The 23,273-nt window shown below is 36.5% G+C and overlaps 1 protein-coding gene across 2 annotated transcripts; it reads left to right on the forward strand.

Moving 5' to 3' along the window:
- Window positions 1–38: 38 nt before the first annotated feature.
- Window positions 39–23,063, forward strand: LOC112556283 (prolyl 4-hydroxylase subunit alpha-1-like). Of its 2 annotated transcripts, none has more exons than XM_025225142.1 (13): window positions 39–668; window positions 5,845–5,999; window positions 6,642–6,803; window positions 7,225–7,385; window positions 12,718–12,769; window positions 13,214–13,395; window positions 14,424–14,597; window positions 14,823–14,893; window positions 15,322–15,421; window positions 15,912–15,965; window positions 18,102–18,164; window positions 19,069–19,137; window positions 19,668–23,063. In XM_025225142.1, exons 1-13 carry the CDS (start codon window positions 490–492, stop codon window positions 19,833–19,835), a joined length of 1,590 nt encoding a protein of 529 aa, XP_025080927.1. In that variant the 5' UTR covers window positions 39–489; the 3' UTR covers window positions 19,836–23,063. The 2 variants fall into 2 exon arrangements, with proteins under 2 accessions (XP_025080927.1, XP_025080918.1); XM_025225133.1 differs by lacking the exon at window positions 18,102–18,164 and adding an exon at window positions 18,526–18,591.
- Window positions 23,064–23,273: the final 210 nt, after the last annotated feature.

Raw genomic sequence — 23,273 nt, forward strand, 5'->3', positions numbered from 1 at the left:
TATAATTGTATAGATTCTGCTAATAATGTTTGTATCCTTATATATTCATGTTAATAAATGATTTTTGACTTTCTTTATAGAATGCGCGTCGTCGACAACTTGTTCTCCCCACAAGTGTCTAATGGTACGCCCCAGGGCTTGCCACAGTAGCTTTTAAATACAATACCACCCTGCATCCCCTCATCCATTCCGCTTCGGAGCGAGCCCACAACTCGCAGACTAGAAGACCTTGCCCACGACATTTCCGGCATGCTTACCCCACTAATGTCACGTAGACAACTTTAAAACTCCGGCAGCGAAGTCCATTGTGATTCTCTGGAGTCTGCAGAACCAAGCTCTGGTAGTGTTTGGCACCAGGCAATATTTTTAGCTTTGTTCATTACGCATATTCTTACTGCGCTCATAGTTACCAAAGATCCCGGGTGAGGATAACCAGAAACTTACCGAGGTGGTTGTTTTTAATGTAAACTTTGAATCGAGATCTTGGTAATGATGGTGGCGGTCTTCTGGCACTCACTGCTTCTTGCTTGCGTGGCATGCTCGGTGACAGCTGAGGTCTTCACATCTTTGGCACATTTAGAGGCCACTTTCTATGCTGAGAGAGACATTGCAGCGACTCTGAAAAGTTTTATCAGCCAAGAGAGGGCGAGACTTGACCAGTTGGAAAAGTATGTAACATTGTTTTAATTTATGCCAATTTAATTTATACCAATTAAGTTTAAAGTTAATTATTGCACCATGAGAGGGGAGGGGAGTTAACATGGATGCTTTTTAATAATTTCGTATTTAACCAGCGAAAAAAGTCATGCCACAGAATGTGACTATCAAAAAAGAAATAAAGAGGACTTGTATATTTAAAAATGCTAGAACTTAAAAGTAGTAGCTGTATATGTTCCTGTGCTCATGTTCCTTGTTAGCACAAATAACAAACTCATTTCTCCAATAATGAAAGTCTGTAATTTTCTTTTGGCTTATTTCCGTTTTCTCCTGATTAATGTACACTTCAGATCCCCCATCCAGATTTATTTGAACAGTTTTTGTGAATTTGTCATGCTGATCATTATAATAATGCCATTATTTTAATACTTAATGTAATCAGCATAAGATATTACAAGTATCATTGATACCTTGGGTTTTTTAATCAATAAAGTTTTTTTGTGAATTGACAGTGATACTGCTAATACTAACATGTTTGCAGGATTGTAAAATTTTTGTTTTTTGCCATCAGTCAGTTCCTCATCTTATGTTGCTATATGATACAGTTTTGATATGCTTATCAGATAATCTTCATTTATCATTTAATCCCTCCCTCCCACAAAGACAATCACATATGGACAATGGATGTTCTCCCTCTGTACTGCCAAGTGGTGGAAGTCTCTTTTACATCACATTTGCCACTTGGACTCCAAGGCTACATTCAAACACTTTCTGAAAACATATCTGTTCATAAACTACTATCCCTGAAATATTACCCTTAACTCCCTTGTAATACTGTCTGTCATGCTAACCATGTACCAGAGTATAGCTCCAACTGCTTATAGTATCCTTTATGCTTTCATCCATTCCTTTATGTTCTGTGGCTCTACATATCTCACCATCCACCATCTATTCCTTTATCATTACTAGTCTGCTCAGTATACTTATAAGTGTGATCTGTCTTGGTCGTGGTGCTGCACATTACAAAAACCCATGATTATTATTATTATTTTAGCAAAGACGAATGGGAAACTTTCTCTAGCATTGAAAGTAATCAACCTTACATGTTTTGAGCCTGAAGATTGTGAAGGTTCAAAACCCCAAACACAATATGCTTAGGTAACAGACGACAAAGAATAACTTCACAACGTCACATGATAAGCATTGTTGTTTGTTAAATTTTTGCAAGCTGCAAATGACCACTAGAGTTTATGTTTATTTACCTAGATACTGTCACAAAAGCCTCAACTGTGAACATTTTACCATGACTGATTTGTATCTTTATATGGACATAGTTGCTCATACAGTCAGTATAAATAACAGTAAGAAAAGCAGAGATATATTTTTAGGAACACTGTTGCAGATATTCATCATCTACTGTATGCATGTTATTTACTCCATATTGTGTCGCTAATGACAACTATAATACTGTGGCTTGAGAAGTTCAGTTTGGAGCATATATATTAAAGATAACTTCAGGTGTTTATGCAGCTACTCTGGTGTTAAATGAGAAAAAGCATGCTTTGGTATAGTAGGTATGGACTTTGAAAGCAGACGTTTTTACGGTGCCTCAAAATCCTCTTTTTTTCTTTACTGTATAGTATGCATTCAGGAGCAAAGTGGTGTTTGCATACGACAAAGTACTGTGTAGGCACAGTGAAGTCAGCTCTACACCCAAGTGAAGATGATCCATTATCTTCTCCATGATAAATTATTTGGGAATATATGCCCACTTATTCTGTCACTGTTTTCCTGTGCATTCAGCAACAACATGGCTTCAATATCAGAGCTTGGGCTTTTAACATTCATTATTTTCTGGGCATCTTGTATCAGCCATGCTGTGGTCAGCCCTAATTATGCTGGTACTGATGTCACACATAGCTTTTGGGCCCAAATGGAAATTTTAAAAGGCGAGGAAATCGTTTTTATTTAATTTCTCAATATTCGTGTTTCTCCTTGCAATTTAATTTTTAAGACATCAATAAGTGATACAAAAGGAGTGTTTTTAGTGCAATAAGTGTCACCCATCGGGTATGTCTTAGTTGTGAAATGCATGTTTCTGGAAACAAAGTTTTTATTGTTGAATGTTAAATGTAAAAATTTAAAGACCTATTATGGAGGAAGAGGTATTTTTTCAATCATCAAAAGGTATGTTAAATAAGCTTTTGTGAAAAAACTGTACTGAAAGGAGTAGGAGGAATCTGGGAGAGCAAAAACACTCCTTTAAGAGGAGAGGGATATCCTTTGCCTGACTAGCTAAGGGTGACTGTTTTCTATCATGTTTCGTCTTTGGGATTACTTTGCATTAAGTTTTTGCCTTATATTGATCTGTACATCTGTTACCTCATTTGCTATGTTCCTAGATTGATTTTTGTGTGTGGGCGCACGGCATTTCTTTTTTCTGGTCCAGTTTATTTCTACTGCCACATCTGCACCATCTTGCCATTGTTTAGATTTAAGATCTGTCCATGAGCACATATGGGATGGTATTAGCAAGGATTAGAGCAAAACAATAGTCAACTCTTTTGGACAGGGAAAGGCAGATATTCATCTGAGTGGCATGCATCTTGAGGTACAAAGTTTCAAGTACCTGGCAGCAATGCTCTCTGTGGATGACGGTTGCATCACTAACATTCATTAAACTGGTTTGGTTCAGGCATATCACTCAGCATGACATACTACCCAAGGTAGTCCTCCAGGGATGTGTGGAGGGAGAACAAAAAAAAGTGTTAGTTGACCAACATCAAGGAGTAGAAAGGCACCAAATGGGAGATCTATTGAAAGGGGTGTAGAATAGGCCTTATCTTGCCCCACGCACCCAACAACTGGTCCCAATTAAGGGACAGAGAATGAGAGATTCGAACAGGCAAGGAATTGATTTTTATTTAATATCCCAAGATTCATGTTTCTCCTTGCAATTTTATGTTCAAGGCAGTAATAAGTGATATGAAAGGAGTCTTTTGAACTTGATATGTGTCACCAGCCTGGTAGGTATTTAGTATTATCAAAGATACCATGCAATGGCAAGGCTGCACACCACATTTGTTCTGATAGCATTCATTTGCAGTATGAGTAGCTACACTACTTGGGCATGCAATGAACACTTATTATTATGCCTGTGTAAAGCAATTTGAGCCTTCCTTTGTTGGTGAGGTAAAGCACTACATAAATCCGTTATTATCTTGAAACAAAGCAAACTAGTGGCTTTTATAAGGCTAGTGAATGGAAAACATGCTATCCTAGTCACTGATGCAAAACTCTTATTTTTAATGATCCTGGTGATGTATTTGATTTCTTAGGCTACTGAAAGGGACTCTTGTTGAAACAGTCTGTAGAAAGTAAGCCGAGTTCTCATTTGATCACCAGTTAATTATTTCATCAGCACCTTTGAGATGTCAGAAGCTGTCATGGATTAACTGCTTATCATCACCCTATCAAAAAAACAGCCTTATCTGTACAGCAAGCTCTGACAAAGACATGATAAAGATAATGATAGTTACTAACGTCTTTCAGTTTTAAAAAAAAAAAAACTGTCAATAAACATAAGACCAGATAAATTGAGTTAGTATATTACATATTTTGTATATTATAATTTAGATGTTTTTAATGGAATGACTTCATTACTGTTTGGCATAAGCAGGGTAAACATGTGGTTTATACCCTCTTTAAATCTTCATACCTTTGAGTGACACTATGGATTTCATGTATAATGCTTTAGGAGAGCAAGGTAGTTTTAACAAGTGTTCTCCCCACAACTCAGTTTAATTCTGATTGTAGTTTTTTAAAACTATCAATTTTAGCTCGACATAGCATGATTTCCCTTACTGATATTTTTTTTTTTTTCAAAAATGTATTCTCCTCTCTTCACAGATTCAGCCAAATTAATTGTGTGTATCTGAGACATTCCCACTTCCAACAGGGAATAGTAATCATTGTTTGTACCCCTTGGTGAACACACCCTTTTCCCATAACCATGAAAACAATAATTGCCTGTCCTAGTGGCTGAGTTATTATGCCAAAGACAGGAAGTGCTTGCTCTGAGTAACACTGTGAACGAACTGTCAGGTTTCCAGACCGGATGTTTGGAGGATGGAAATTAACACAGGTCTGAAGAAATAACAAGAAATTTAATACCTAATGCGGATGCTGCCTAGGCTAGCTTTCACCCATTAGGATTATTGATTATGACGTTGATTGCCTAGGAAGAAAGAGGTTAATTGTCCCCTCTTGTATTAGATCATTTACAGCTACTGACTGAATTAATCACACTTTAGATTGATTGTGATGATTATTAGTCAGTGCTTCTGTGCCTTTTAGAGTACCATTTTTTAAAATAACTTTATTTTAATATGAAAGAATTATTAAGAATTACTTTTTGAAGTAGTCTGTTAAGGTCTTTTTTTTTAAAGAAAAAAATCTGCATTTTCAGTAAGAGCAGACATCTATTGATGACGGTTCAAAAAAAAAAAAGAAGACATTCTTTTATGATGTATAGACAAAGTCATATTAACGTTAAAAATGTCCCACTCCTGATACAGCTATGATATTTGTATTTGTTGATGGTGTGTCCTGTCCTGACACTCATTTATATATAAGGGATTGTGTATGTGAACCTGTAAATATATTTCTGTGTTTTAGTTCCTTCCTTTGTACATCTGATGGTCTGTAATTTTCATTTGTATCTCTTAAATTTCTTTTGCCATTGTACTTGGAATTTTTCTCTATATTTCTGAACAGATAATGAAAGGTGTGGCATTGTTATTGTAATTTAATGTGGCAACTCTACTGCTGCAACAGAAGCATGCACATTACAATGTTCTTTTTTTATGCATCTTCTAGTCTGTAATTTTTGTTGTTATTTACTCTTTTTCATCTTACATATCTTGGTATTTATTCCCATTGTACAGCTTTTTGAGTTTTTTCACCACGAAGGACAAGTATGTTTTAAATAAACTGTTGTATTTCATTTATTTCAAAACAGATTATAAATGTTGAGTTATTGTCATTGTTACTGTTGTTGTTCTGAAGATTTTCTATGAGTGGTGGACTGGGGGTGTATGTGTGTGCTTGCATTCGTGTGCACATGTAAATCTATGAGGCATGATACCATACCATTTAATTTACTTAGTTATTTTTATTATTTGACAGAATTGCCATAGACTACGAGAAACACAGTGCAGCTGCTTTGCAAAATCCCAACTTCTACCTGGCCAACCCGGTTAACGCATTCCTTTTAATAAAACGCTTCACACTTGATTGGGACCAAAATGTGGCACCTATACTGAACAACAATACATGGAATGGTATGTCCATTTCTTTAATTTGTCATGTTTTTTTACTTTTTCACTTTCATTCAGTTTATTGGCTCTGTTAATATTCTGTTCTGTTGGATTAAATTTTTGTGACAGTGTGAAATGTCTTTGTCCGTTGAGTGGGTGATTTATTAAGTCCTTTCATGGCATCAGTGGCTTTTATCAACCAAATTGCACATCTTTAGATATAAATAGATCACTCACTGTGCTCATACTAAGACTAAAAGATAATCCAGACCAGACAGGCAACAAAATGTATGGTTTAAATAATTAGTCTAGTGAAAGGTTAGAAATGGAAATCATTTTAAGAAATTTAAATGAGTATGGTGGAAACATTTGCTTTTCAAACTTCTCATTATCTCCAAACGTGGCTTTCTGTTTCAAAACTCTTCCTGGATAAAATTATAGTATATATTTACAATTTCATTTTGTACTTTTCAGCTGAAAGCTGTTTAAACTTATAAGGAGCAACCAACATTTAATACAGGAAATTATGAAATTGTAGAATGAGGAAAAGTGCTTAAGGTTTTTTCCCATTATCTTTAGTTATCGGTGTTTGCTCTATAATGATGAAAACAATTTTTTTAAACTCTAAAAAGTTTGTTTATACTGTTGCTATGATTCCGCTTACAGACTTTAACCAGGATGTACAATTTGCCAGACAAGATCTGCCATCATTTGAAGACCTGACTGGAGCAGCCATAGCCTTGATGCGTTTGCAAGACACATACCATCTAGACACATCCAAGGTTGCCCATGGCAACCTTGGTGGTGTAATGTCTACATCTCTTTCAGGTTTTTGTCGTTTGTAAAGATTTTCACCCAGGCTATTTTCAGTTCCTTGGTTTTAATGGGTTTAAGGACATCTGGGAGGGAAAAATTGTCTTAAGTTACAATGATCATCATTTGCTTTTAAAGTAACTGGCATCATCTAGCTTTAGTGTTGCTCTTATAGACAGTGCTCATAAGCTGCTTAAATTATTTCTTAGAAGACAGTCGCGTTGCAACTATTCTTCCTGAAAGGGACTGCAAAAATATTCTAAATAGTGCCCAGTTGGGTAAACTTGGGTAAATATATGTTTGAACCTTTTATAATTCCTGGATAACGTAATAGCGTACTTAACGGTGTTATGTAGAAATTATATTTTGGCCTTTCACTCTAATATGCAGTCACCAATCTAACAAGCTGATTAACTGCATGTTTCCTTGCTTCTAGTGGATGACTGTTTTGACCTGGCAAAGCTGTCATATGATGAGGGTGATTTCTACCACACTGCTATGTGGGTTGAAGAAGCACTTGCTATGTTAGGGAATCATGAGAGCAGGAAAGATAAGCATGTGGAAATGCTCGACTATCTGGCATTTTCCTATTACAAGGTACTTCCTGAAACTAGTCTGGATGTAATTGTGAGATTTATGTCTTTCCGATCATCGAGTGACCATTTTAAGTTATCCATCTATTTTCCAGCTACTTGTGCTGCTAGTATTTTCTCAATAATGATAATGATGGCAACATGGACATCATCCAGAACCTGTCAAAACATACAACTTACATATCACAAAGAAGACATCTTTACAAACTATGTAACACTGGTGACCACATACATTGTTGCATGTTACAAAGAACCAAAGAATGTTAATTTTTAGGTTTTCTTGCTTTTACCTTATCTCAGCCCCATTACCTTACTTTTTGCCAATAACTGTTTCTAAATGCCTTTTGTGTTTGAAAATGCTGTAAATGTGATTGAAAATGTAGAAAATCCTTTAGGATAAATTGTCTGTATTTGTACTGTCTTTTCAAATTTTATATTATAGATAGCATAAGAACATCTTTAACTTTGTTGGTAAAGGTTTTCTTGCACTTTCTAGTGCGAATTAAGTTTTTGCTTTTAGGTCAGATGGAAATGCTTTGGATAGATGCACACTGCATGGTATTTTTTTGTGATAGGCTGGTCTGTTCACTGAAAAACTTGCTCTAGAATAGGGTGGGCTTTTTTGGTTAAAACTAAAGCAGCATAACAAGAGAGATAAATCAAGGTTTAATGTTTTTCTAACTCATCCGTACACTCATTTAACAAAACAAAAATAAAATGCAGATGCCATTCTGGGGTGTTTTTGTTTTTCAAAACAAGAGCCCATGCCAAAATGCAAAATCATGGCTACTTTATTGTTTATAAAACTCAGCTCATCCATCTGTGGATTTAAAGCAAACTTTGTACTTTTGCATATTGTCAAGATTCAAGAATTTGTAATAGTGGATCTTAGGATCTAAACATTGGTACTGCCTGTGAATTTTAACTTCATCTTATCATCAACACATTCATCACATTTCTAAATGTGGATGAAGGTGTTTTTCCCCAAAATTTAAAAACAGTTCGCAAAGTGCACGATAAAGTGTTAGCCAGTTACTTTCATCTTTAATGACATTTTTGTATTACTGTCATTCCAGCATCTTGAACTATAATCCATGGTTTACAGCATGCAGGCTTGCATCTTTACTCTTTCATTAACATTTTAATGTCAGCCATTTTCTGAATGCTTGCAAAATAACACAAGAGTAGTTAGTACCTTTTTCAATGCAAGCAGACTTTCTGGCTCTGTTTTTTTATTACCTCAGCATGAGACAGCTTGAATAGACAAACATTTTCTCCCAACATTCCGCTCTTATTGTGATGGAATGCTCTCCCCCTGCAGCAAATGACTGCTTCTTGCTGGGCCGGTTGTCATACACGGAAAAGGATTTTTACCATACCATCCTGTGGATGCAAGAAGCACTTGATCTAGATGCAGGACACAGCCACCAAAGAGTCAGAGGTCCCATCTTTAGACAGGAAAGAGGTTCTTGATTATTTGTCCTACTCTCTGGCAATGGTAAGTTTGATTACATTTCAGGTACTTTTGGTTGGATGGAGGTGATATTGGTGCAATGTATGTTCAGAAACACTGAGGAATAAAGAAGCATGCTATAAAATAATTATGAAATTGCCATGCAGTTTGCATCAGTGTCCAAAGGATCCATCTGCTAACTTTATTTTTGGCATTGCATTCTTCTCCATAGGCCTGGCTTTTTGTGCCAGGAATAAACAACCAGCCTCTCTGGATGGCCCATCTTTTTCTTTTCTACTATTCATCTTTCTCTCTTAGCAATTCTTTGGTCTATTTTCTTTTCCATTAAACTCTCCCCCTTTTACTCTGCTCTTTTATGTTTCCTATCTTATTTCTAGACTGATCTTTTTTCTCATTTTTTTTTCATCACGCTGCCTTTTTTGCTAGTCTCGTTTCTCTGTGGACTCCCTTAGATCCTTCATTTGCCATGCATGGCAACCCGTGTTGGAGAAGGATGGATTCCCAGGGGGTTGAGGTCCCTGATGGCTTGCAGCCTATCATACGAACACACCTCTTTGACCTTAAATTCTCCAAGTTGAAAGGTTTGTGTGACCCATATCGATCAGCTGGTTGTGCAGTGCCCAATTTGTGGTCCAGTGTGCAACCAAGAAGGGCTCTGATTCTCTTCACAGATGGGATGGCAAGCAGTTTGTAGACTGACCCATTAAATTAACAGTGCACAGATCCTTCAGCTCTTCTGTTGGAGAGATCATTCATTGTTCCGACCTTGCTGAGATGCCAGATCTCAACATTTAGTCAACTTTTATCCCAGATGGTTGCAGCTGTCCAAAGAGTCCACCTCAAGAGAGATGGAAAATCTGCGCTCATCAACACTCCTTTACTTATTTTCTGTTTTTCCAGAATACCTAGGTTCATTGAGGTTGAGCATCTGCAAGTCAGATTGTCTCTTTTCATTTCTTCTCTGTTGTACTACTTCAACTCTCAGGGTTTTGACCATATGGCTAGCTGCTACAAGTTCTAAACCGGCTATTTTCACTGTGGCAGGACTGGCCGTGTTACAGGGTGATTGTTCTTCAAGCACCCACTGTGCAAACTGTGACAGTTCTTTTGTCACATCTTCTAAAGACTGTCCAGTGGGAAGAAGAGGCAGCCATTTAGTGTGTATGTGCCTCTTACACTGATGTAGTGATTGGCTCCTCAGGAGCAACTTCTGCACCAGGCTCCCACTCCTACTTGGCAGCCATTGCGAGATGACCATCTGTTTCTATCTCTATCCAAGTAGAGATGATGTGGGTTTCCTCTGAGAGCCCCCATCCACTCATACTAGGCCACCTTCCTCTTCAACAGGCTATGGTAGTACCCACTTCTTTCAGTCAACACAAGCAACACAACCCACAACATCAGAAGCACTACACACCCATAAGCCCATAGTACAAAATCTCCACATAGCAAAGATACTACACCCCAGAAAGAAAAGAAAGACTTAACCGAAAACAAAAACATCACAGCAAAACCCACTATTCAACATTGCACATTTGGGGCTGCCACAGCTTTGTCTGCTCTGTTTTTAATTGTTTTGCTTCCCTTGATGAGCAGGGGATTTACGCAGATAAGCGATGTGTCTCTTCACCTTCTCTGTCCTGTTGCCCCCATCGTTCCTCTTCTACTTTGATGAGATGCTCAGCATCTTCCTCTAATAGGTAACATGTCTTCTATCCTTCAGTGGAGCAGTTAAGAGATCAAAGCTAACTTTAAAGAACTCCACTGTCTAGTATCTAATTCTTTTCCTCTGTCATGGCTTTACAGAAGACTCTCCTCCTGCCATTCACCTTTTTCTCCTTCAAAGGCTTTCACATTCTGCATCAGGACTCGCAAACAGGAAAATAAGAGGAAGGTTTCATGGTCATTAAATAGGCCTCTACCTTCTAGACATTGTTTGTCCCAAATGAAAACCCACCAGCAGCTGGGTTTTTTAAAAATTATTTTTAAAGATGTTAAAGTTTTACCATCAGATTCAAGGTTCTGGTTTTTTAGGTTCTGATTTAAGGCTCTGGTTTAATGGTGGCTTTTTAGGCTGCAAAACCTTTTTTAACATATTACTCTTATATACTATCTCTTTCTCCTTTTGTTGGTTCAACAAGCAAACCAGTTTGTCCCTTGTTAGGGTTACTTTACTGTTTTACATATTTTAATCACTTGCCCTGGCATCGAGAGTGTTCGTCAGAATTGTTTATGGCTGGCTTTTTGTTTTTCTTGTGTAGGTCTATCCCATCTGCAGCTGTTTTTCCAATTTTTAATACGGTAGGGCTTTACTGGGGGATTGAGGTTTTTGGTTTAAGGCTATGATTTAATGGTAGGCTACAACTCCTTTTTAACAAATTACTCAACCTTTTATCCATTTTTTTCCCTTTTGTTGGTTCATTTTGCTAGTGGTGGTATTGGATCACCTGGGCGTCTTGGTTTTTTTTTCACCATTTCAGTGAAGTGTAACCTCTTTCTCAATATGATACAGCTTTAGTTTGCTGGCAAAGTATAAAACTCAACCAACAAACCAGTGTGGTGTCGGGGACTTTTATTGTTGCACGTTTTATTTACTTGTCCAGGCATTAAGGAGGTCAATTTTTTACAGCTGGGTTTTTTGTTTCTCTCGTTTATATCCACTCCACCAGCAGCTATTATTTCCTTTTAGAAGATGGTAGGGCTTTACTATCAGCTTTAAGTTCGTGGTTTTATTCACAGCCTCTGGTTTAATGTCACAACAAACACAACACACTTTTATAATCCTGCTTATCCTTTCATATTGTCTTTTTCCCTCTTTGTTTTTTTTTATGCTTTTAGTGGTGGCATTATTGTTTTACTATGGGGGGGGGGTCTTGTTTATCTCCCTTTCAATGTAATTATAATTATTTCCTGCAGTGATAAAGCCTTAGTCGCTGCCACTGCATAAAACTCCAACACCCAACCAACCATTTCCTTACTTTTGCTTCTGAAAATACTGCACAATATTTTTGCTGCGTAGAGAGCGAAGAACATTACATTAAGATATATAGATATATAAGGGTTGTCCAAATTAAAAAAAAAAATTTCTTTTACACGATCTCGGGTCAGAGATGAAATGTAGGCTTTATCAGTACTTTTTTTCCTTTGACCTACAAATGAAAAAAAATCACTGCTGGATTTTAACCTGGGCAGATAATGTAGCATTCAAACTGCTGCAGAATATTTTGGCACAAGCATGCAACATAAGACCTGGGCTTCACCCTTCAGGATGCTTTTTTTTTTTCAATCAATCTAGCTGAGTTCAGTAAATGCAATTTTCAAGCTCAAATTTGTCATTTGAAAAAAAATTGTTACAATCATTTTCACTATGTCAAAGCACTTTTGTACATTAGTGAAGGTGATAGGAGCAGTTCCTAACACAGTCAGATTCATTTGGAGGACCCTTACTATTGGGTTATTTATTCTGCACTGTAGAACTGATGGCTTGAATGTGTTCACAGTTTTCTGGGGGCTTGTTTTTCTTCCAGTTTATTTTGCCTTGTATGTTGATGTGCATTTGATTTCTATTTCTTTTATTTAAACAAAAATGTGGTTTTATAAGTGTTTAAGGGAGATATAGCAGTATCTGTGTGTATAGACTTTTGTTGAAGTTAATGATGACGCAGTGTTTGTATATAAGAGAGATTTTACATATATATAATGCATGATAATATGTGTATTTGCATGTATCAGATGCTCACCATTGGTATTGTTTACCAGATAATTGTATATTTTGTTAGACTGGTTGGCTGGATTTGTATTGATCATTTTTTTTTTCTTAGATGTCTATTTTGTTTTATGCCTTTTGTATCTGTCTTTTAAGCAAGGATATCTGAAACATGCTTTGACTTTGACGAAAGAACTTTTGACACTGGGTGAGTACATGCTTACATTAAGACCTTATGTGCACAAAATTTTGTGAAGTTGAAAATAATGTTCTAACTTTTTTCATGGATTAGTTTCCCCCCCTCCCCCATCTAAATAATCGAATTTTATAAAATTACTCTGTTGTGGGGTTTCATTTTATGCATAGACAAAGGGTGAAAGAAGCAGGGAGTATTGGTATCCAATTTTCAGAAGTGAAGATAAGATTCCATCCATTTTAACAATGAGTATTTTGCACCCATGGAAATGTCAGACAGGGTATAACTCCAACAACTGCAATATGTGTGCTCATTTGTGGATTAATTTTTTAGAATAATCACAGAAACTGTTGTAAAAATTGATAGCAATGTACTTACTATTGTGGAATGTTGTACGTTGCATTTATTTTGATCTGCTTGTCTTTACCTGAACTTTGCATTTCATAATTTGCCCAGACCCAACTCATACAAGAGCATTTAATAACAAACGCTATTTTGAGGACATGCTAATCAAGCAAGGGGAAGATATTAACAGTGATGATGGGCAGCGTCCAGCAGTTAAAAGAGTTGTTGATGAATATCGTCAGTCTAAGGAATTTCAGACTTACGAAGCATTATGCAGAGGAGAGACAACTCAGGTTTGACAACTTTCTTTTCTGAAAAATAAACAGTCACATAAGTCATGGAGTGATGAGATGTTAGAGACCTCACTTATCTTAGAGCCAGTTTTTGTGAGGCCACTGCCCTTCTCCTTTCCCTTACTAATTTATCTTTACCATTTATGGAAGGAGGCACCCCCTCAATAACTGGGCCTATGGGAAGTTCATGTCACACAGGTAACCAGCTAACTGGCTGCTTCCCCATTTATCTGCTTTAGCAAAAGTGCTGGATGTCATGATGGAAGATTATGAAAAAACCAAATGGAAGAGATTTTGCAGATACCTTTCTAGATATGCTTGTAGGAGTCTTGTAGATTTTTTAAAAAATCTGAATTATGTTTTGTCAATCTTCTCAAGCTTTTGTCAGCAGCATATTGCAATGAGCAGGCCACATTTGTACTTTACAAAACTAGTTACCAATTTTGTTTTCACTGTTACAGTAGTCTAATGAATAAAATGCCTTTTGTTAATGTATAGAGCGGTCCGGTGGCGCAACGGTTAGCGCTGTTAGCGCCTGTCACCAATACAGTGAAGGTTGGCTGCCCTGAGTTCATTTCTCGTCTCGGGCACGCTGATCTTTCTCTGCACGTAGCATCTGTTTACAGGGCTGGCTGCTTGCCGTAATATAGCCTTAGCTGCTGACACGGCGTAAAACACCAATTCCCCCTCCCCCCCTTTGTTAATGTATAGAATGGCATAAGCTTCAAAACAGATTTCTTGAACTGTAGAGCATTATGCTAAGCTAAAAGGAATATTTGTAGACAAAAAAATATTTTGAGTAATTCTAATTGATTCTGACTTTTGAATATCTCAGAAAAGGAAATAATCATGTCAGACATAGTGTTTTTGACAAAGACAAGCCTGGAAAAAAAACTGTATATATCTTATCAATAACTAAATGATAAAGGATTTACTTATGAAGTTGTATTTTTGTTGGATTGTGTAAGCAAAGGACATGACTGATGTAATTATCATGTGTTCTAAATTTGTCTTTACCATCTTTGCAGAAAATAAAAGATGAGCATAAACTGAAGTGTCGCTATATTCACAACAACCACCCCCTGTTGATCCTTAGTCCAGTCAAACTGGAGGAGATGCATTTGGACCCTTGGATTGTCTTAATTCACGACATCATTTCTGACAGTGAGATCAATGATATCAAGATCCTGGCCACGCCAAAGGTAGCATTATAACTCTTTTGTACATAAATGTTCATAAAAAAAACTAGTAAAGCCAGAGTGCTTCAAAAATGACTTTTTTTGTCATGCAAATGATAAAAGCTGATAAATATTATAATTTGAATAAAGTACTTTCTGTTATGAGTTTGGATTTTTTGTTTTTCTGAACTTGATCTTTAATGCTTTAATGATTCTTCCATGGGCATGTATTTGTATTACATTCTTTAGCTGAACCGGGCCACTGTTCAGAACTCCCAGACTGGTCAACTGGAAACAGCCACTTACAGGATTAGCAAAAGGTGACTCACACACTGAACTAATACTGATACATAGTCCTTCATATTTTGTTAATAGGGATTTTCTCTGAATTGTTTTTTTTTTTTTTTTTGTTTTTTTGTTTTTTTTGATGGCATCTGGTGTGCATGCGATCAGCTGCTATAGTGGCTTTCATGACAATTGCTGGCATGTAAACATTCATTTTCTTCTACTTAGTTTTTAGTCCATGTCATTGGTTTCAAAATAAACAGTACATTGAACTGTTCTGATAGTTGGATGATGCAAAAGACACCTAACAAGAAATCAGGCATAGAGTGAGCTTTTGTCATTGTACTAGTTGAATAAGTGGTCTTTTTTAAGTTAATTGTTCATTGTGTGAATGGACTCCTGATAATAACATAAAGTAATAATGAATCTATTTTTTTTTTTTTTTTTTTTTTTTTTGTAACAGTGCTTGGCTGAAGGAAGGGGACCACCCCACAATCATGAAATTGAACCAAAGGATTGAGGCCATAACTGGGCTTGATGTTTCCACTGCTGAAGAACTTCAAGTAAGTTTTGTGGATATGGTGGTACTATGCATTGTGAATATGGTTTTGTTGTCTTGTTTGTTTTTCAGTAGATAACTTATTAGTGTATTGCACTTTGTATTCTCTCTTTAACTATTTTGAACCAAGATATCTGCATTGTGTCTAGAAGCAGCAAGGTTAAGCTGGTGGAGTAGTCATGAGGTATTGTGTTTCTGTTAATGGTCTGTCAATGGTCTTGGTCAGTTTTGTGTTAAATGTCAAAATGTTCAGCTTCATTTTTATTACCAGCTAGGAAATCAAACCTTGTGATTGATGATTGCATCATGAACACCATTAAGCAATTTAAAGAAGTGAAAATATAAGGGCATTGTCTTTAGGCTGCTTCCAGATCAGAAAAAAAAAAAGAAACGAGGTTTTCAAATAGTGGACACTTTAACATTCTTCAGGTTTATCTCCATTGAACCAAGGCATGTTTTTTGCTGTTTTAATAGAAATATATTTTAACTTGCAGATTGCCAACTACGGTTTGGGAGGTCATTATGAGCCACACTTTGACTTTGCTAGGGTGAGTTTTCTGTGCTAATAATAGTCAGGTCAGGTCAGGTCAGTCCCATGCCCGGTCCGGGCGTAGGGGGACCGTCTGGCAGCAGCAACAGACAGAATTTTCCAGCCGGTCCTGTCTTGTCTATTATTAATAATAGTAATAAAGTTAATTTATTTTACTGACAGTCAGGTGACAATGATTTTTAGCGTAGTAGTATCCGTGGTAATAGTGATGGTGGTGACAGCAACAACATATCATCATTATCCATTTTTGGCACACACGTATGAGCAGTCCAGTTAGCTCCTGCAACCAATGCAGTGTGGATTGGCTTCTATTGGTTTGGGTCTCATCTTAGGCATGTTACACTGCATGTGGCATCTGTTTACAGGGCTGGTTGCTTTGCTGGGATAAAGCCTTAGTTGCTGGCTCAGCATAAAACACTAATTTCGCCCCTTTGGCACACACATGGCTGTCTCAGAGGTGACATCAACACAATGCCAGTGAAGAGTCAGGATTGTAGACAATATAGGATAAGTATATGCCTGTTGACTCACATAGATCCAAAATCTAAAGCAGTGGGGGGAACATTTTGCAAGGAAAATGGACCAAAGAGCAGAAAGTGTTGAACACCTGCAGAAAAGCAGAGAATTAATCCAGTAAGCAAAATACTGGAGTTTAGATGGTGCAGATATTGTATTTGAGACTGTTAGACAAAGAAGACAACAGTGGGGCACAGGCTGAACAAAGCTGAGATCAACAGTATTCTGCAGACACCAAAAACGATGAAAATCCAAGGTTATGACAAGACACAGGGAGAGTCAGTTCCCTCAAGTCAGTATTGTGAAGGGACATCACTCTCATCATGCTTACGCTTGTGAGGTGTTATAGTTTTCTAAGAAGCCATTCAGCGATAATTTGAGCAGTTGACATTAGTTCTTTTATTTATGTCGATGATGCTGATTTCACATTATTGCACGGGCGTGCATTGCTTACGTTTATGATTCATCACATAAGGGAAGGTGTTGCAGCTTTCAAATACTTCATCATTTATCTGTAGAGTTACTTGAATTTGTTTCGTACTGAAGGAAAACTATGGCCCAAATAGAGCAAAAATTTCTGTAAGCTTTTATTGATCACTAAAATGATGTCAAAGAGCACAGAAGTATTTTTTGAAAATAGAAAAACAATAATTATCTAGAAACAGATGCTCTAAATCAATGGTTCTCAAAGTGTGGTCCGCGGGCATAAGTCTGGTGGTCCGCGGCTGGCAGTCGTCATATGTCAGCAAAGTGATGTTTAAAGTGATGCATTCCTCGCATTAACATTTTAATTATAAAGAACGAGGTATGCATAGTTTTATGTCAACTTATTACAATTCTACTGTCACAAAAAGACATTTAGTTTTGAATTGTAATGAAACAAATGTGGCAATTTCAATTTGAAATTCATAGTACAGAGTGATTTTTAGGCCTTGGTGGTCAGCCATATTTTCTGCTTAAGTAAAGTGGTCCGCGGTCCGAAATACTTTGAGAACCACTGCTCTAAATGGTCATTTGCTTAGCTACAATGATTTAAATGTTAAGAGCTAATGTTATTTATTGTGGGGGTTTTTTTCCTTTCATTGTACAAATAGCGCGGTCCAGTGGCGCAACGGTTCGCACTGTTAGCGCCTGTCACCAATACAGTGAAGGTTGGCTGCCCTGAGTTCATTTCTCGTCTCGGGCACGCTGATCTTTCTCTGCACGTGGCATCTGTTTACAGGGCTGGCTGTTTGCCGTAATATAGCCTTAGCTGCTGACACGGCGTAAAACACCAATTCCCCCCTCATTGTACAAATATTTTTTTTAATGTTGAATATCACTAAACATAAAAGACTACTGGAGAACAGCTTTTATGCTTAAATTATTGTTTTAAAGTAATTTTTTTAATGCTTTATTTACTATCATTGATCTGATGCAATGTCCACTGGTACAAATCTGATAGGTTTGCATTCTTATTCTTTTATCTCCCCTGTCAAACATTTCTAATGATCATATAAAAGCCGTAACTGCCTACAGTAACTTTTGATATTGATATCAGGAATGCTGCTTGCATACAATTGTGGTAACAGTTCTTTGCATCAAATCATTTGCATTTTAATTTAAACTTGTATTTCAGAATCGGAAGTACACTGCTTTAGAAAAGATAGTGGGAAACCGCATTGCCACTTATCTGATATATGTAAGTTATTTTAAGATGGTGGGTTTTTGTTGTTGGTTTTTCTTTTTTTTTTTTTAACTTTTAAAGGTACAGAAACTGTTCTCAGAGGTAGAAATATTACATTTCTTGGAAAATTTAGGCACACTCTTATATCTAAATTGTGTGCATATATACAACATTTAAAATATATAAACAGCACCAGAGAATGAAGGGACAAGTATTTGATCACAAATCCATTTTATAAAAGTGGTGTTGCAACCTAATCATTTTGTAGATACTTCAAAGATCATTCTTCCTCTTAAGAACAGTTTGTGGACCTCAGATTGGAATGTGCTTTTTGATGTTGTCTTATAATGCAATACTTTTGTTTGCCTGCTGCTAGAAAGAGGAAAAAGATGCCTTCAAGTCCCTTGGAACAGGAAACAGGATAGCCACATATTTAGCCTATGTAAGTCCTGGTTGTGGGGAGGGTGGGGGGAGTGCTCAGAAAAGGAATTCTGAGATAACCATTCTTTATCTCTCCTTTGATGAAGGTGTATTACCTCTACCTTCACAGGTGAGAAATGTCAGAGACTTTCTTCATGATACATTAGCTGAAATTGAAGTTCCTTTAGGAGGAGATTACGAACCTGCAAGAACAATAAAAATGTGTGCACAGCTGAAAAAAATTGTTGCATGTGGCTGATACTGGGGCACCATCTATGTTTATCAAGTACATGCTAATACTAAAGCAGAGACTTTTTTGGCTACGGCTTTAGGCATTAAAGTCACTTCTCATTTTACTTGTTGTGCAGCAGGTTTGCTGTTTTTTTCTGCTTAAATCTTACTGTTCTGTATGCATAAATTTTCTAGCTATAGTTGAACTAATCAGTCTGACATGTCATTTACATTTTAAGAATTTTTTGGATATCATTTTTTTCTGTAGATGACAGATGTGGAAGCAGGAGGTGCCACAGTCTTTCCTTACCTGGGTCTAAAACTGTTTCCGAAAAAGGTTAGGCATTGGATTTTCTTTCTTGTGGGTTTTATATTTGGTTATTCTGAGTTAATTTTTTAATGAAATTCATTATGACTATAAACTTAATATATTGTAAACAGTTAATATATATATATTTTTTGCTCTACAACTGCCAAAGTTACATTTACACAGTCGTTTATACAGTCCAAACTTATGTCGTATACTGATCAGAAACTACTGGATAGATCCTGCTCGTGCACTGTAATAGAACTTGCTGAAGTTAGCATTCAGCCATCTTACTACTGAGACCTGCATCCTCAGTTTTGAAATCAAAACAGGGCAAGAACTAAAGCAGTTCAAGAAAACAGCATGCAACATTCAGTCTAGGAAAAACAGGAAATTCAATAATAGGGTAAAGTACTGAAACGTCATCACTTTGAAAATTCCAGTTGGTGGCTAGTCATCTTAAAGCAGAGCCAACCAGGGTCTGTCCATTACTCTCAGATCAGTAGTCATGTAGCATACTTGTATATAAGGGCAGTTAAGAAATCTGTTTGTATTTGCAGGGAAGTGCTGCATTCTGGTATAACCTTTACAGAAATGGTGATGGCATTTATAATACTCGCCATGCAGCCTGTCCAGTTCTTGTGGGCGTTAAATGGGTGGCCAACAAATGGTTCCACGAACGAGGCCAGGAGTGGCGTCGGTCATGCAGTCTTAGCCCAGATGAATGACATAGTGACACATTTTTTAATGACTATCAGCTTTTCCAGGTGTTGTGATCAGAAGAAATCTCATTACTTAAATGCTTAGGGTGTGGGGAGACTTTAGACTTTCAGCCTGAAATTTAACAGCATCACTAAGCTTGCCTTGTGGACAGTTTCCATGATAAGTCTGTTCTATGCGATTTTCCGTATTGAGAAGTTTGTGTCACCTGTGATAAGTTATCACATGCAAGCTTCAGTATTTTTTTAATTGGTGAATAAAATGCACAATTTGCTGATGGTGCTTTTTCCCTCATGCCAAGGTGCGTTTGGATAGGTCAGACATTTTGGCAGATGGTAATGATCAGTTGCATCTTTATGAAATGAAACTTTTGCTGTTTGCTTCTTTTCAAATTATCATCTTTGCATTCTAGACAACTGTGATACAACTTTTATGAATGATTGCATGAACATGAGGTCTATTTTTCCCTGATAAGAATGGATGCAGATTTAATGTGGCAAAGATCTTTCAGCTGATATAATATTATCTGATGATCTCTTAGTTAAAATTTTTTATATTTTATATTAATTGTTTAGTGTTAAAGCAGCTTTACTTTTTATTTATAACTTTGTTTACAAAATGTTCATAAAAAATCAGTAATGTACCTTTTATAATGTTTACAATTAGAATGAAAATATGTAAAACATGAGATGGTGATAAATTTGGACAACTGTAAAATGTCATCAGCTTCGTTTATTTGCCTTACACTGCCTAGACAAAGGCTAAATTTATTTTATCTATGTTTACTAACACTAAATGCTGACTTAACTAACTTTGGATTTCCCAGTTAGATTGTTAACAAACTGATGCTTTTTATCATTTCTAAGATCTGTAAGTTGGTGCCTGTTAAAATTTCATTTTAAAAACAACTGAGCATATCTTTACTATATGCAGGGAAATTGTATGAACACAGGCCATGTATGTTGTTTTGAATGCTGGTGGTCACAGTTGTCTGGATAATAATTATGCAGGTTTATTTGTTTTATAATGAAAATAAGATACTCTACTTAAAAGAAGTCTGGACATATCCTTAAGCAATAAGAAAAAAAAATCCTGCAAGTTTTTAACATAATTTCTAGTAGACTACTGTTTTCCCCATATCCCTTTTTCTTTTCTTTTTTTTTTTGGGGGGGTGAGGGGGGTAACTTCTGTTAATTAATGTTCAAAGACCTCATCCCTAATACTTTCTGTAGATCATGCCTCCTGCTTACTACATTCCTGCACACATAACTATCAGAAAATTATGATCTGTCACAGTATTAAGAGTAGTTTACATATTCTAGTACTTTGAAAATAACTAATCTTTGTAAATGTCAGTAGAGGCTTTTTTTCTGGGCTGGAGGTGGGGGTCATTGGGTTTTGTGTTTTTTCTTTTTGGTTCATTTTACTTTAGGTTTTTCTTTTTATTCATGTACTTATTTGCAACATTGGAAATTAATTGTTCTCTGTGTTTGTTGTAACTGCGGTCAGACCTTTGTGGTTACTACATCAGTGTAGCTCCAAGAGGCAAGGTGGTGACCAGCTGTTGCATATTAGTATACTTTACACCATTTTGTCACCTAATAATGATAATTTTTGTAACTAGTCCAAAGTACTTAATTGTAGATAACATGCAGCATAATGGTTATCTGCATGGTTTCCTAGCTTTTGCATGATAGACACAGTTACTGTGAAAAATCCTGGTGTCTTTTGGGAACACAATCTACCCTACACCTACACCCTACCCTTCTACGCAAAGAAGTGCCTAATTGTGGTGAGCTATCTAGGAGCAGGATGGTAGTATGTGTGTGTGCGAGCATGCATGTGTGTGTGCGCGCGCACACTTGTGTTTAAATGTTTAAAAGCAAACAGTTTTTGGCTGGATTTTTTTTGCCTAAGTTCAAATATTGACATGTAGAACTACATTTTTCTTTTGCAGTTTTTGAGAATCATGAAACTTTACAAAAAATGCAGTGAACAAAGTTTTCTATGGTTGTACTTTGTAGACAACTTGGACAGAATCTTTAGTATATTTAAGTATTAGATACTTGCAGTGTTAGAGATGGTGCTCATAGTTTTTTGTATGTTATTTTTTGATGCATGAAATGTGTTTTACATGTAATATTGATTACAAAAGCATTTAAAAGGATTGCCATACATCACGGTTTATAGTTTCGAAAGATTTATTTTTAATTGAACATGTAGCCTTCTTTTCACTTTCCTTTAATTATTGTTTGAAAATGAAAATACTTTGCGCAGTTTATGATTCAATCTATTTAAAGATTAAATTCTTTTGCAATGGGTATTACTGGAAGACCTAATGCAAGTGTCATTTATTCATTCAGCCAGTCTGTCTTCTGTGCATTCAGAATAACAATAATAATGTTCCACTTCTGTCTACTCCAAGACTGGTTCGTTGTCATCTCAAGGTTTCTCTTTGGTTCTCTCCATTTGCCTTGGGGTGTATGAAAATGCAAGAGACCTCTTATTTTCCAGATTATGACACATCATCTCTCTCCAGCTTTGTTTTTCTTCTTAACTGTACCTCCATCACATCTCTGACAGCATGGGTGTAAAAATTTCATGACATTTTGTGACCATTCAAGCATATGGATTCTTATCAAACTAACCATTGGGAAGCTTACAACTTAAGGGCCTTGTTAAACAAACGTGGAAAAAACATAATCATTATACTATGGTAAAGAAGAGGGGACTGTATCTTCCTTAATGTCATCATGTTGGTAAAGCTTCCCACAGGAATTTGCAACAACAATTAATACTCATGGTAATAGCAATACAGCTGAAGGGATTTGTTGAAAACTACTCACATACCAGTGATTGGTTAGGCTCTGACTTCTATATCCTATGCATTGGGTGGGGCAAACCGTTCACAGCCACTGAGGTTTATTTCCTAAATAACCCCTTCTTTAAAGCCAGACACGCTACCCCTTACACTAGCAATGGCGTCATTCTCCTGCTTTCTTTTAGGAACGAAACTTTAAAAAAAAAATTACAATCTTGAATTTCTTCATCAGAATCAGAAAGCAATTAACAGTCTTTTGTATGTTAAATTTTGAATTAAAAAAGCAACCAAAAAAGTATTTTCATATTTCCTATAGTCTTTGACGATACTGGAACCAAAGGTATTGTGCTGCTTTGTGAAAACGTGTAAATACCGCTAGAAGAAATAAACCAGCATGAAGCAGCTAATTTTAAAAAAGCTTTGTCAGCTGTGTGATTTGTTCAGTAAGCAACCCAAATGAGTTGTACTCTTTTTGCAGACATTGTACAGTGCATGTATGACACAACGTGCAAACACTTTGCAAACACTCTTAACTGAAAATGCCTGACCTTGAGCAAAAACATTTACTGAAGTGTATTTGAAAGCAAAAGCAAACAAATGGCCTATGGACTGACGCTTATGCAAG

Source organism: Pomacea canaliculata, linkage group LG1 (assembly GCF_003073045.1).
Source record: "Pomacea canaliculata isolate SZHN2017 linkage group LG1, ASM307304v1, whole genome shotgun sequence".
In the NCBI taxonomy this organism is placed as follows: domain Eukaryota; kingdom Metazoa; phylum Mollusca; class Gastropoda; order Architaenioglossa; family Ampullariidae; genus Pomacea; species Pomacea canaliculata.